The 15,280-nt window shown below is 35.5% G+C and overlaps 1 protein-coding gene across 1 annotated transcript; it reads left to right on the top strand.

Moving 5' to 3' along the window:
* Positions 1-11,105: 11,105 nt before the first annotated feature.
* On the top strand, positions 11,106-13,995 carry LOC109173012 (plant intracellular Ras-group-related LRR protein 6-like). Its single transcript, XM_019322262.1, has 3 exons — positions 11,106-11,569; positions 12,057-12,226; positions 13,280-13,995. Exons 1-3 carry the CDS (start codon positions 11,294-11,296, stop codon positions 13,989-13,991), a joined length of 1,158 nt encoding a protein of 385 aa, XP_019177807.1. The 5' UTR covers positions 11,106-11,293; the 3' UTR covers positions 13,992-13,995.
* The last annotated feature ends 1,285 nt before the right edge of the window (positions 13,996-15,280 follow it).

The following is a 15,280-nucleotide window of genomic DNA, read 5'->3' as shown; positions in this document are numbered from 1 at the left end:
TTTCACTCTATAATTTTTACCCTGAACAACTCCTTGCTGCCAACGACAAAATGTTCATCTTGGACAACTATTACGTGCGTGTGTATGGTCAGACACAAGGGTGTGGCATTTATACCTTGTGGAAACACATTATGCTTGATGAAGCTCTGGGTTCAAAGGGGAACTTATCATCTCTGCAACAATTCAATATCAGAAATTCTTTGACATTTTCTAATCAATTCATCAACTCTCTACAACCACATGTTTAAAAATTCACTTCAAATTACATGCGCAGTAATTTTCCTCTATCCTTCACTACTCATATTTTCGTTACAATAAAAATGGATTGAATCATCAATAAAAAAAAAAAAAAAAAAAAAAAAAAAAAAAAAAAAAACTCCTTGCTGCTCTTAAGAGAACAAGAAGAGGAAAATAAAATCACAAGCCTGCATCTAAGACCGTATTGAAGTCAACTTTCCACTATATATATTTTTTTTCTTAACAACTCCTTACTACTCTGAAGAGAACGTGAAGAGGACCTGGGGTAAACTCCATATTCATATTCTTGTTTTTTTCATCTTGAAATCCACTTTCTATATAAGTTGGAGTTGCGACTCCCACTGCCTACAATCTTCCCTAACTACTCTTGAAAAAATATCAAAACTCTAAAAATAGTGCACACAATTGCACAGCATAATGCGACTATCCAAATGGTGTAAAAGCCTTTTTAATGGAGGCACTAAAAAAAAAAACTAAATAATTTTTTAGTATTTTAGACTCAATTTTTAAAATTCGTTAATGTATCAATTCAACGTTCAATACATAATCATACATAAATCCTATAAGAAATTAAAAAAGACATAATTGTTAAAATTACTCTAAAATGCTCCGCAAACTTCGGTGATTTCGATCGTGCTTACGATCACTGTTTCCGATCGTGGAATCCTCCTTCGATCGTGATCTGAAGGAGTGCTCTCCCTAGTCTATCTAGGGCTTTTATATTCTGTTTGTTCCGATGGGTAGATTATTGGCAAAGCTGTTTTTCATTTTTATTTTCTGGCATACAGTGTGGATCCAAATGGACATTCAACAGTTGGAGAAGCGTTGCGCCAATCTGGCTTTGGTTGAAGAAGACACTGGAGGACTCGATGCACCCGAGGCGAGGGCGATGCCAGATCCGACGATCCCTAACAACCTGGTTGTAGAGCCGTCAAAAATGGGTTTTACCCGCCGGGTCGACCCGTCCCGTACCGCCGTAGGTAGGGGACGGGTTCTTCAAATTTTGATCCGCCAAGAGGCGGGCTTTTTAGCCCGTCCCGCCTGGGTCATGGGTCCAGGCGGGGCGGGTCAGGCGGGTCACGGGTTTAGCCCGCGACCTGCTAATACATATATATTTTCTATATATATTTAGTATTTAATACATGTTATTTTGGTTTGTGTAATTGCGTTAGTGTGTTATAACTTATAGGTTTATAGATTTATAAGAATACAATACTAGGTAGTGTTATTGTGTTAGTGTACTGTACGTCTGTACAATGAGTTTTTTTTTTTTTTTTAAAGATATTGTACATTGATTTTTTTTTTTTAAAAATTAACAAAGTGAAAAAATTGATTGGCGGGCTAGCCCGCCCCGCCAGCGGGCTTTGGCATGGCGGGGCGGGCCGGCCACATTCCAAGCCTGCTAAGAGGCGGGCTTTTTAGCCCGTCCCGCTACGAGGACGGGCTTTAGTGTGTTTCGGCCCGTCCCGCCCCGCGAGACCGTTTCGACGGCTCTACCTGGTTGGGCGCCTGCTCACGGATCGACCAATCCGGTTTGAACACATGCAGCACGTCCTGGCATTGGTATGGAGGCCGGTGATGGGTATGTATGCGGTCTCCTTGGCGGACGATCTCTTTCTCTTTCAACTCCCCCACGCGAAGGACCTGCAGAGGGTGGTGGACGATGGGCCATGGTCATTCGAAAATAATTTGCTCTTATGCGCACCAGTTCCACCTGGATCCAGGCCAGAGGACGTCGTGCTTAATTCCATTCCGTTCTGGGTGCAGGTCCACGGTCTGCCTGCCATGTATGCTTCTCTGGATTTCATCATCAAAATCGGAGAATACATCGGCTCTTATGTCACCTCCGATCCATTCAATTTTGGTGGTGCATGGAAGAGCTTTTATAGGATCAGGGTGCGGCTGTGCATCCTAGATCCGATCAAGCGCCGCATGAAACTGCTTCGACGTGATGGCACTACGCAGTGGATCACCTTCAAGTATGAGAGGCTCAGCACCTTCTGCTATTGCTGCGGCCAGCTTGGTCACTCTGACAAATTCTGCAGGATCGCATATGAGAAACGGATCTTGCCTGAGGACTATCCGTTCGGTGCGTGGCTGAGAGCTGGCCCGAAGCGTCAGGTCCGGCCAGTCGGGGCAAAGTGGCTCCTATCGCATTCATCCGATCCAGCGCTGGCCTCCACTCCTACATTAGGGCCGCCGCCGGCAACACTGGCGGAGATGGAGGAAACGGTAGGACTGCAAGGAGACTTGAAGAGACACAGAGAGGATCACGGGACTATGGATGAGACGGCTGGTGATGATGTTTTGATGTCCGGGAATGGTAAAGGCAATGAGATGGCGGGTCTGGCAGACCAGGCTCGCCGCGCCAAATGAGTCTACTAAGCTGGAACGTTGGGGGTACCCGATCAGTTAGGGATCTATTGGGCATTGTGTCCAAACAACGACCCCAGTTTGTCTTCTTGATGGAGACAAAGATGACTGAAGAACGGATGGAACAGGTTCGTGTACAGCTAGGCTTCGATGGAAAAATTTGTGTGGAGCGTGTTGGCCTCGGAGGAGGCATGGTTTTGTACTGGGGGGACAAGCCAGTGGCGTCCTTGATGAGCTTTTCCAAAAACCATATAGATATGGAGATTGCTCTTCCAGGTCGGCCTAGGTGGAGGTTTACGGGATTTTATGGGGAACCGGACAGATCGAGAAGACAGGTGACTTGGGACCTCCTACGCCAGCTTAAGGGTCAATCTCAACTTCCTTGGCTTGCGGTGGGGGATTTCAACGACATTGCGTGTCTTTCGGAGAAGAGAGGGTATCACTCCCATCCATCATCACTCATTGAAGGTTTCAATGATGCGCTGGGGGACTGCGGTTTGGTAGATCTGGGAATGGTTGGAGGCCGTTTCACCTGGGTGAAGGGGCGGGGTACGGATGATTGGGTGGAAGAAAGATTGGATAGAGCCGTGGCTACGATGGACTGGATGGACCTTCATGATGAGGTGGTAGTAAGGAATTTATATACTTCTTGTTTTGTGTCATCTTGAAATCCACTTTCTATATAAGTTCCAGTTGCGACTCCCTCTGCCTACAATCTTCCCTAACTACTCTTGAAAAAATATCAAAACTCTAAAAATAATGCACACAATTACACAACATAATGCTCCGTAGACTATCCAAATGGTGTAAAAGCCCTTTTTAATCGAGGCACTAAAAAAAAAAACTAAATAATTTTTTAGTATTTTAGACTCAATTTTTAAAATTCGTTTATGTATCAATTCAACGTTCAATACATTATCATACATAAATCCTATTCAAATTCATATAATCAAACATCAAACAATTCAATTACGTTATTGTCATTGCCATCACCAAAATCCCAATCAATCGTCCCATAAGGCTAGATTTATCCCGGTAAGTTTTCTCATTGTAAGTTTATGTGAAATTTTTATTTTAGTTTTAAATTTTGTTTTAATCCTACATGGCTTAAAATCTTGCATAATTTGAAATCTTTCAAATGGTAAAAAAGGTTGCCATTTGGTAGCCTTTTGTACTTTTTATTTTTCTTGTATTTGTTTTTATTATTACATTATTATATTATAGTATGTTCACATGCAAAGTGGATGGAGGAATTGATACTACTTTTCACAAGGCCACCTTCGGTGCGATTCTGACTAATGCCGTAGGAGGGTTTGTGGCAGCACTAAATGGGGACATGCATTGCGTCTTGGATCCAGTAATGGTTGAAGCCGAGGCATGCAAACAAGCTCTAATCTGGATTCGAACGAGAGGTGTGATGGAGGTGCAGGTTCAGACAGATTGCATTAATATAGTACAGGTGTTGCGAAGCGAAAAGGAGGATCGAACCTATCTAGGTTCCATTATTCATGAGTGTAAACAGATTGTTAAAGATTTACCGCGTTGCGTTTTTCATTACATTTCTAGATCAGCGAACCAAGCCGCACATGCTTTAGCAAAGGCGGTTGGCTCTCAGCCTGGTCCTATGAGTTGGGAGGATGTTCCCCCTCATTTTATTTCTGAGTTGATTTAATATATCGTCTTTGATGTTGGTTTTCAAAAAAAAAAAAAAGTTCAAATTGGCCACTGAACGTAACTTAAAAATGTAATTAGGCCACTGAACGAAAAAAAAAAAAAAAGTATAATTAGGCGACTGAACACTCCAGAAACGTGCAATTACGCCACTGAACACTCCAAATGTATGCAATTTCACCGGATAGCAGGTTACCATCAATTTTAGCAGGTTACCTGCTTATGTGGCAGTTGAGTTAGCATTTTTAATAAATTTTAATAATAAATTTAAAAAAATTTGAAAAAAAATAAATAAAATAAAAACAATAAAATGACGGGGTGGCCGGCGGCCCCCCGTCGTTTTTTTTTTTTTTTTTAATTTTTAAATTATTATTAAAATTTATTTAAAAATTATTAAAAATGCCAACTCATCTGTCACGTAAGCAAGTAACCTGCTAAAATTGATGGTAACTTGCTATCAGGTGAAATTGTATACATTTGAAGTGTTCAGTGGCCTAACTGCACCTTTCTTTTTTTTTTTCGTTCAGTGGCCTAATTGTATTTTCAGGTTATGTTCAGTGGCTAATTTGAACCTTATTCCTATTATAATGTGATTTGAAAGTGAGACTATTCTTGAGAGTAAGAGAGTACTGTAAGGATATAGAGAAAATAGTTACTAAATTATAAATTTGATGATGTGAAAGTATGATTGTTTTTTTTTTTTTTTTTTTTTTTTTTGAAAGCCACCAAATCAAACTATTATTATAACAAACTCGAGAAAATTTCAATTTTTGTCCACTGACTATTGGGGTTGTGTTAATTGCAACACTTGACTTTCAAAAATGTTAATTAAGTACCTTGACTATGCAATTTCTTTCAATTTTGGTCACTCCGGCCAAATTACCGGTCAAATCTCACCGAAAATTTTTAATAGGTCAAATAATGAGGGTTTTTTTTGTCATTTTACTTTTTCCCTTTATTCTCCGGCGAGCAACTCCATTTCCGGCGAGCAACTCCATTCCTTGCGATGGCTACAATGATGTCCCAAAAGGCCACTTCGTCGTCTACGTCGGACAACACCGCAGCAGATATATTATCCCCATTTCTTGGCTCTCCCACCATCAATTCTAGACCTTGCTTCACCAAGCCGAAGAAGAGTTCGGCTTTAACCATGACAGTGGCCTCACCATTCCTTGAGACGAACACCATTTCTGCTCTCTAATTTTCATGCTCAAATGAATATAATATATCTATCTTGCTTTGGGCCAGAAATTCAGGATACTAAATCGGGAAAAACTGAGAATGAATTTTCTCTGTATTTCCCCGATTTTTCTAATATGCTCTTCTTCCAGCTTGTCCCCAAAGCACATTAAAACCAGCAAGCAAAACATGGCGTTGCTCTTGTTAGTGTTAAGGAGTTCAACCATATGGCTCGCCGGAAATGGAGTTGCTCGCCGGGGAAGAAAGGGAAAAAGTAAAATGACCAAAAAAGTCCTCATTATTTGACCTATTAAAAATTTCCAGTGAGATTTGACCGGTAATTTGGCCGGAGTGACCAAAATTGAAAGAAATTGCATAGTCAAGGTACTTAATTAACATTTTTGAAAGTCAAGTGTTGCAATTAACACAACACCAATAGTCAGTGGACCAAAATTGAAATTTTCTCTAACAAACTCATAATAATTAAAGTCTGGAAGAATGGCCTCTCAATACATAGGGCTAGCACGAGAGCCAGCCGCCTTAGCTAGAGTCTGAGCCGGTTGGTTTACTGAACATGAACTGTAACTAAAAACACATGACGAGAAGGAATTACTAACAGCTCTACAAGTATGAACAATAGAACCTATATATATATATATATATATATATATATATATATATATATATATATATATATATATATATATATATGCGATCCGACCCCACGACAAAGGGTGTGAACAAAAGATATCCTAGACCGCATGAGCAACTCAACTAGTTGCAGAGGTGAAATTTGTCACAATAGACCAATGATTGAGTCTCACCAGCGACAGTGTGGGAGCAACCTCTCAAAAAATGAGGGGGGCTCCTTGTGCGCAATGAGCAAAAGTCTAGCATCTGTTGGTCAATTGAGTCACCATGCATATGATTTAACCCTCCATAAACTGTCGGGGCGGAGTGTGGGAGTGTATGGGGTGGGCGATTCCACCTTTTGTCACAAGATAAAGATATCCTAAGGAGACCCCCGTGGTTTAGCGTAGTTGGTTTGTTGGCTGACTTAAAGGCAGGAGAGGAGCCACCCCCACCCCCCTCCCCACTCCAAATTTTTTAATAGTATAATACTTATTTTTGGTGTCCTCCCTTTTCAAAATATTTGACTCCCCCCAATCAATCTTGCAGACTAAGTTTGGCTTTTCACAATATCAATTCTTATCTTCTTCAATGAGTAACTTGGTCATTTTTTCATATATCTTTGGAGCTTTGAATCTTTTGATGAATTACTGGTATTGTATATTTTCATTTCTCTTCAAGCAGCATTCTATGAATAACAGCATTAATGGCGGCTTCAGTCTTCAATGTCAAAGAAGAAGGTGATTACATAAACAAAGAATTAGATATATAAGCTAAGATAAATATTAATTTCAAATAAAGAATTAATTAAGATTAGCTAAAGTATATGGTGATTATATATACATTATGAGCAGGCGCAGTATTACGAAGAAAATATTAGTCTACTACTCGGTTTTAGTAGATTTGTAATATAATGCAATAATAGTGTATGTTGAAATATGTTAAATAAATATTAATATATTTAATTATTCACTCTTAAATCATAATTGGCCTCCCGCACATCTAATCATGCCTCCGCCACTGCTTAAAGGTCAGAGGCAGCAATGTAGGGGTTCAAATCCTACAAAAACATGTATGGGAAAAGGCGCAATGATGATAAAAAAGGTTAAGATCTAACCGGTGAACTGATTGCACTACTTACGATTTATCTTCGTAGTGACTCTAAAAACATGTTTATGTGTGCTTAGGATTAATTTGTCGAAATTGGAATGACCTAAATTAAAAATAAAAATAATAATAATAATAAATAAAGATATCCCAAGGAAATATATAACGGCAAATTGGATTTAGTCAGATGTAATAACATATATAAAAACCACGAATTAGTTAAGGAATAAACAATAAGCGAAAAACACGGCGGTGGGCGGGGCAGCTGAAACTGACAGGACAAAGGTTGACTTTTGCAAAGTTGGTAATGCCAGTACGCAATTAGTTACGGATTTGTACTTTGCTTATCTGACTATTCTTTTATTTATTATTTTCCTAGAATTCAACGTCTATCCGTACTGTTTTTTTTCTTTTATTCCTTTTTAATTGACCATACAATTATAATTAATTACTCCGATAATTAATTGAATCTAACCAACACACAATTAATCAAGTTAGACAGAAGCACTGGTTGACATTAGAAAAGTAGAGAATGACTTTTTATCGAACGGCCCTGACTCAATCTATATCTGTACTATATATAAAAATAAAATCCTTAAATTTTAACTTCCCGCCAAATTCTTAAAAAATCTCTCTTCCTAATAAAATATATTAATTTCTACTTTCCAATTCATACAATAATCCTGGGTTAAAATTCTATTCTAATATTATAAAATAGTGTAATACAATTCTATTGTAATCTATACTATCTATAAAAACAAAATCCTTAAATTTTAACTTCCCGCCCAATTCCTAAAAAATCTCTTTCCTAATAAAATATATTGATTTCTACTTTCTCATTCGTACAATAATTTTGAGTTAAAATTCTATTCTAATATTATAAAATAGGGTAATATAATTCCTATTGTAATCTATATCTATCTATACTATCTATACTATATATAAAAACAAAATCCTGAAATTTTAACTTCTCGCCAATTCCTAGAAAATCTCTCTTCCTAATAAAATATATTGATTTCTATTTCCCAATTCGTACAATAATTCTGGGTTAAAATTCTATTCTAATATTATTAAATAGTATAATAAAATTCCTATTGTAATCTATAGTATCTATAAAAACAAAATCCTGAACTTTTTACTTCCCGCCCAATTCCTAAAAAATCTATTTTCTTAATAAAATATATTGATTTCTACTTTCCAATTCGTACAATAATTTTGGGTTAAAATTCTATTCTAATATTATAAAATTGTGTAATACTATTCCTACTATATCTATACTATATATCAGTGTTGCAAAAATCGTGCCGCTGGCCGAGGCGAGGAAGGCCGGAATCGGTGATTAAATTTTTTTTTTTTAAAGTTGTAAAGTGTCAAAAGTTCGGCAAGACATAACTTTTGACTCGGTTATCCGTTTTGGACAAATGTTTTTTGAAATCGCGTATTTTTTCGAGATCTATCCACTTGCTGTAGGCGGTTTGGCCCACCAATTTCTAAAAAAAATACTTTATTAAATAATTTCTAAGAAAAAACTATGAGAACCTTATGTTTTATTAATGAATTTTTAAATTTTTTAATTAAAAAATTATCCCGTGCATTATTTAATAATCTCTCTTTATAATTGGTCAAATTATTTAATTATGGTAAATTAGGGAATAATTAATGATGGTAATAGAAATACTAGAAGAATATAGAATTGAAAAATATTTAATTATTGTTATATTATTATTGTGACTCACGGAATACAATACAAGAATATTTAATTATGGTTATATTATTATTGTGCCTCATGGCCATTATATACTAACAGAACTTGAAAAGAAACTAATAATAATAATAATATAATAATAATATATAGTGGTAAAAATAATATCTAAAAGTAATTAAGTGTTAATAATAATAGTAAGGGCATTCTCAATAGTTGAAAATTTTGAGAGATTTTGCAGGTGTGGTTAGGAAATAGAAAATGGGAGAGAAGAAAAAAGAAAAGGAAAAAAATAAAAAAAAATCTAGAAATAAAAAAAAAAAACAAAAAAAAATAAATAAATTACGCGTCCGCCTGGGCGCGAGAGTTGCGCCTCATGCAACGTGAGGCGCAACTCTCCACTTTGTTGGGGGACCCACCATGTCTGCCAAAATCTCTATTCTTCAGGATTAAAATCTCCATAAAACCTGGTACTCCCATTTGTTAAAAGTTAACCCAATAAACTTTTACTGTTCCAAAATTTGGCAAAGAATCCCCTTTTGGAGATGCCCTATGAATATTAACGTAAGAATTATAACATAGAATAAATCGTAATAATTAATAATTATAGTCTAGGATTAAATTTGAAATTGTCAGGAAAAATAAGCGAGCTCGGGTGAAATTAACTCTTAAATAATTATATATCGATTTAATTATTCTTAATATATTACAACAATTTCATTCCGTGCATTGCACGAGTGAAAATACTAGTTTTAGATAAAAATAATACGGAGTAGTACAATATTTATCGCGCAATATACAACTCAATAAGTATAAAAATATATATTTATATAAATCGTGTATAATAACACTAGTTTACTCTTATATGTTTTTTTATTTAAATTTTAAATAGTTATATTATTATATAATAATAATAATACTTATAATTATAACGTAATCATTTTTATAAATTTAATATTTATATTTTAGAAAATAACTAACAATTCTTACTAATTAAAATTTAAATGAAATCAAATTTATTTATTATATTACTCTAATATATAATGTATTACTACTGAATAATATAAGAAAAGATATGATTTATGTAAGTTTACTTAAATACAGAGCCGTAGTTCAGTTTGTTTCCGGTCTTGATTAACGCATTTGGAATTTTTCTTTCAAAAAAACAAAAGTAGAATAAACTCTACATTTATTGATATTTGAAAAATGATACGATATGTTCTTTTCTTACCCCAAAAGGTTGAATTCCCAATCCTAAGGGCCCCCACACTCCGACCTGACAAAGCAGGTGGGAAGATGACTCATTGAGTTTGTAGACATGGCCAAATGTCGGTGCGCACAAAGAATCTGTCCACTTTGAACATAATTCCCACACTGTCGCCGCCGAGGTTCGAACTTTGTTCTCTGATATTTGAAAAATGATACGATATGTTCTTTTTCTAAAACTACTCCATAGTGTTTACTATGTTAAACTTAAAAAGATTAAACTTTTATTTTCATTCGTTATGTGTGAATTGATCAAACTCTATACAAACTTTAAGGTACGTAAAAAGATGTTATAAGAGAGTTTATCGTCAAAATAATTAAATTTAAATAATAAAAAGATAAAGACCATGTTTGATAACATAGCTAGCATATCAGTCAATTTTGATTTATTTGACCACTATTAGCTATTTGACTTGGTTAAACAATCAATATGAATGTTTGATTAATTTGTCTTTTTATAACAACTTATTGCCCTAAATGCTAGAATTCAAAAACTGTTCAAATTAGCTTTTCCTATCAACTTTTTGAGAAAATCATTTTGCATGTAATTAACTATTCGCTAACAGCTAATTTATCGTACACTTTTCTACAATCAACTAGGCAAACTCACTAACTCAATCAGTTAACAGTTATCCACTAACAGGTATTTACCCCACAAGAATAACAAAAAATGATAAGAGATATATTTAAAAAGTAATTTTTGTGAGGGAGGCTAGGGATATTTATATTTGATGTGTTGAATATTAAGAAGCTCCATAGTTGCGTGGGTAGTGGTTGGTCTGAATTATAATATGAATACCAATAATATTATATTGTGTACTAAGCTAGATAGGGTGTAGGCAGCGCCAGCCATTTGTAACAGTATATGTAGCAGATTCCTCAACCTCAAATTTCATCATATCATATTATATATGTATGTTACGTTGCGAGGTCTTAGCTTAAATCCAAAATCGATCGCCTTTCTTCAATTCCTAGCTTTCATCATTCGCCATCGTACATCCTCTCTCCTCCTCATCATTCCAATCTCGTTCAGTTGTTTTTATGCCCTAGCTTAGCTTGGTTTGTTTCTGTCTCTTTGCTTCAATAATTCAATTCAATTCAATCGAGATGATGTACGAAGCCTCGGAAGTAATCATGAGACCGGGCGCAGCAGTGGATCCGCTCGGGAGGAGATCGTCATCGCTGCAATTGATGCCGGAAAGAGAGAGGAGATCGTCGTCATTGGTGAGACGATCGCGAAGGACGATCTCGGCGACCGAGGAAGAGGGAGAAAGGCTGGATATCGTGGATCTTAGCGGCTTGTCGTTGGAGGCTCTCCCCGTAGATATCTCTCTCAACTTAGCAGCCATTAGCAAGTTAGACCTCTCCTGCAATAATCTTCAGGTCTCTCATCTCATCTCATCTCATCTGTTGTGTTTTTTTTTTTTTCTTTTTTTTTAAAAAAAAAAAAATTTCAAATTCCACTGTTTTGCATTTGAATTTCTATTAAATTATATTTCTATTACTATTATTCTTTTCTTTTCTTTTTTTCTATCCGTTTATCTCAGAGAGAAATTAAATGCATATTTGATATTTAGGTATCCATATTCCTAAATATAGCTTTTAATTAATTATTATATTACAGTATATTGCATTTTTAATCATCAATATCTTAATCATCTTCACTTTTAAAGTTAATGTATGGGGTGAGATTTGAATTTATAAAGTGTAAATCTCATTGCAGCGCATTGTTTTAATATATTTTAAACGGGGTGCAGTGGATATGACTTATGATGATGATGAAATAATAAATAACCACAAATTATAAATTACCATATTATATTTTAATTGATTAGTATTTTTATTTATGTTGCGTGGGAAAATGACACAGATAATACCGGAGTCGTTGACAGCGAGGCTGCTAAATCTAGTAGTATTAGACATGCACTCAAATCAGCTTAAGTCTCTCCCCAACTCCATCGGCTGTTTGTCCAGACTCAAGATTTTGAACGCCTCCGGAAACAACCTCCAATCTCTCCCTAAGACCATTGAGAACTGCAGGTATATATATGCCCTTTATTTATTTGATTTTTTTTTTTGAATGCTATTTATTTGATTTATTTAATTATGCCAAAATTACATTTTCTGGGGGTTTCAATATGCATGAGTTGTGTTATAATATTATTTGCTATTTGCTATTAATTCTCTCTTTTGGTAGACTAAAGATGCATGGGAGATATTAAGATAAGTTACTAATTAATTATAAATATAACATACCACCCTATATATTTAAGAGTGACTCTAGGTAAAACTGTCTCACTGATTTTTATCCGTAAGACGAGTCCAGTCAAGATTGAAATGTAATACTTATACTGAAAAATGTAATACTAATCAGGAATAAAGTGTCAATTATAAAGGAAAATGTAAAAGTATTATAGTCTCCCTTATAAATACTCGGTAACAAGCAATTTGTTCCTAATTAGTATTACATTTTTCAGTATAATTATTACATTTTTTCATTTTGATCTAATTTTTTTCACGAACAATGATCCGTGAGACGATCTCACACACATTTTGCTTATATTTAAAGTAATGGACATCCAACTACTACCATGTAGTGTGCTGACATCCCAATGATGGATGATTATAGGTTCCAACCTTGATGGTGAGGGCTTAGATTCTTTGAGCTGAAAATGTTTGAGAAAGTATATAAAAAAAAATACTACCTTATAAAAAATCACGAATATTAAAAAAAAAAACTCAATGAAAAAATACAAATTAAATTTCCCAGTCTTTTATTATTATTATTATTATTATGATTATTATTATTATTATTATTATTATTATTATTATTATTATTATTATTATTATTATTATTATTATTATTATATAACTGTACACGGCATATTTTGACATATATTCTTTTGATGACGGACATGCAGGCTCAAAATTAAATTAAGACTTCATCACTTAATTTATTTGATTATTTTATAATTTATAAAAAAAAATAAATTAAAATAGAGATTTTTGTGGTTGAATATATACAGTACAGTACAAGAAATTAAATTATAATAATTAAACAAAAATATAACTATTATTGGAACGCGCGTACAGATGTTTGGAGGAGTTGAACGTAAACTTCAACATGTTGAGCCATCTTCCAGAAAGCATCGGATTTGAGCTAACGACCCTGAGGAAACTGTCCATAAACTCCAACAAGCTAGCCTTCCTCCCACACTCCATCTCCCACCTAAGCAACCTCCGCGTCCTAGACGCCCGCCTCAACTGCCTGCGCCAACTCCCGGAAGATCTTGAGAACATGGTCAGCCTGCAGGTGTTGAACGTCAGCCAGAACTTCCAGCACCTCACCAAGCTCCCCTACTCCGTCGGCATGCTCATGTCACTTCAGGAGCTGGATATCAGCTACAACAGCATCACCGTCTTGCCCGACTCCCTCGGCTGCCTCAAGAAGCTCCAGAAGCTGGAGCTCGAAGGAAACCCTCTGGTTTCCCCGCCCAGCGACCTGCTCGACCAAGGCCTTCACGTCGTCAAGGAGTTCCTGTGCCAGAGGATGAACCATCCTTCTTCTTCTTCACCCTCCCAACGGAATAAGCCCTGGTCCTCCTGGTTTGGCAAGCTAGCCAAATGCAGCACCTTCAGTGGCGCCAACATGCCCCGTGGAGATAAGAATCATCGCCCCAGTAATGGCGTCGCCGCTTTCACAATCCCGGATTATCGTTCCATTGATGGAATGGCTTCGCCTAGATACAACGGGATGTTCTCTCCCCGGAGAATTTTCTCCCCCAAAAATTACTTTACAAGATAGGGATCGATCCAGAATCGAGTCACAGTGCAGGTACGTTAGTATATATAGTAGGAGTATAATTATCCATGTCTTCGGTACGGTGGTTGAAACCAAGATTATGTCCATCTGCAATAATACTTACCGGACTTGCATCTTCTACCGTTACATATGTACGGTGCGGAGTAGCATGCAAGAATATTCAATAATCTTTAATTTATGTTGGTTGTATTTCTTTTTATGAACTGGATCAGACACTGTTATGGTTTTTTTTTGTTTTGTTTTGTTTTTTTTTTTCCTATTTGAAGTTTAAATTTCTAAGATCATGTAAATGTGTTGACAAGCTGCATATGTATAAATATTAATTATTGTACATAAATAAATTGTTTCATGCTAGTTAACTGTACTGTGTAAATGTTCATGACGATGTGATTGTGTCATATGAATTCAGTATGTTTGAAAATTGAGGAATAACGTAACATTGATTAATGACTTGACAATGTCTCATGAATTTGATCCTTGAGTTTAATTACTTGAGTTAAATAATATAGGAATAAGGGTCAAATAGGCCACCTAACTGCACATTAAAGTGCAATTAGGCTATCGAACTCAAAAACAATGTAATCGGGTCTCTAAATTACACAAAATCATGCAATTAAGTTTAAAATGACCTGTTGACCTGAAATTGTGCTGACGTGGCGGTTACCAATTTCCCTGACCATGGAGACGAAGCTTTCATCTCCATGGCCAGAGACGAAGCTTTCATCTCCGGCCATGGAGACGAAGAGACCTTCGTCTCCATGGCTAGGGAGACGAAGCTTCGTCTCCTGGCCATGGAGACGAAAGACTGCTGACGATTCGTCTCCGGTAGTTTTAGTTTTAGTTTTTTTTTTTTTTAATTATATAATTTTAACTAATTATTCTATTTTAAAATATATTTACAAATTATTTTTAAAATTGGTAACCTGCATTTCAGGTAAACAGGTCAATTTGGACCTAATTGCATGATTTTGTGTAGTTCAGGAACCCAATTGCATAGTTCAGGAACCCAATTGCATTATTTTTGAGTTCGATGACTTAATTATATTGTACTTTGGTGTGCAGTTTAGTGGCCTATTTGACCATTATTCCAATAATATAATATTTTAAGAATAGACTTATTCTGTTGTTTGATTTGATTTTATATTTCTAAGAATTGCATTCATAAAAATGAGTTATTCAAACTAACCATAAAAATCCATTCTTGTAGATGTATTTTTGGGTTTTTGGTGAAGTTTTTTTTTTTTTTTTTTTTAATTAGTAGGTATTTGTAC

This window comes from Ipomoea nil, unplaced genomic scaffold (assembly GCF_001879475.1).
Source record: "Ipomoea nil cultivar Tokyo-kokei standard unplaced genomic scaffold, Asagao_1.1 scaffold0465, whole genome shotgun sequence".
NCBI lineage: Eukaryota > Viridiplantae > Streptophyta > Magnoliopsida > Solanales > Convolvulaceae > Ipomoea > Ipomoea nil.
Note: the sequence above shows the minus strand (reverse complement) of the source record. Positions and strands in the feature narration are given on the sequence as shown.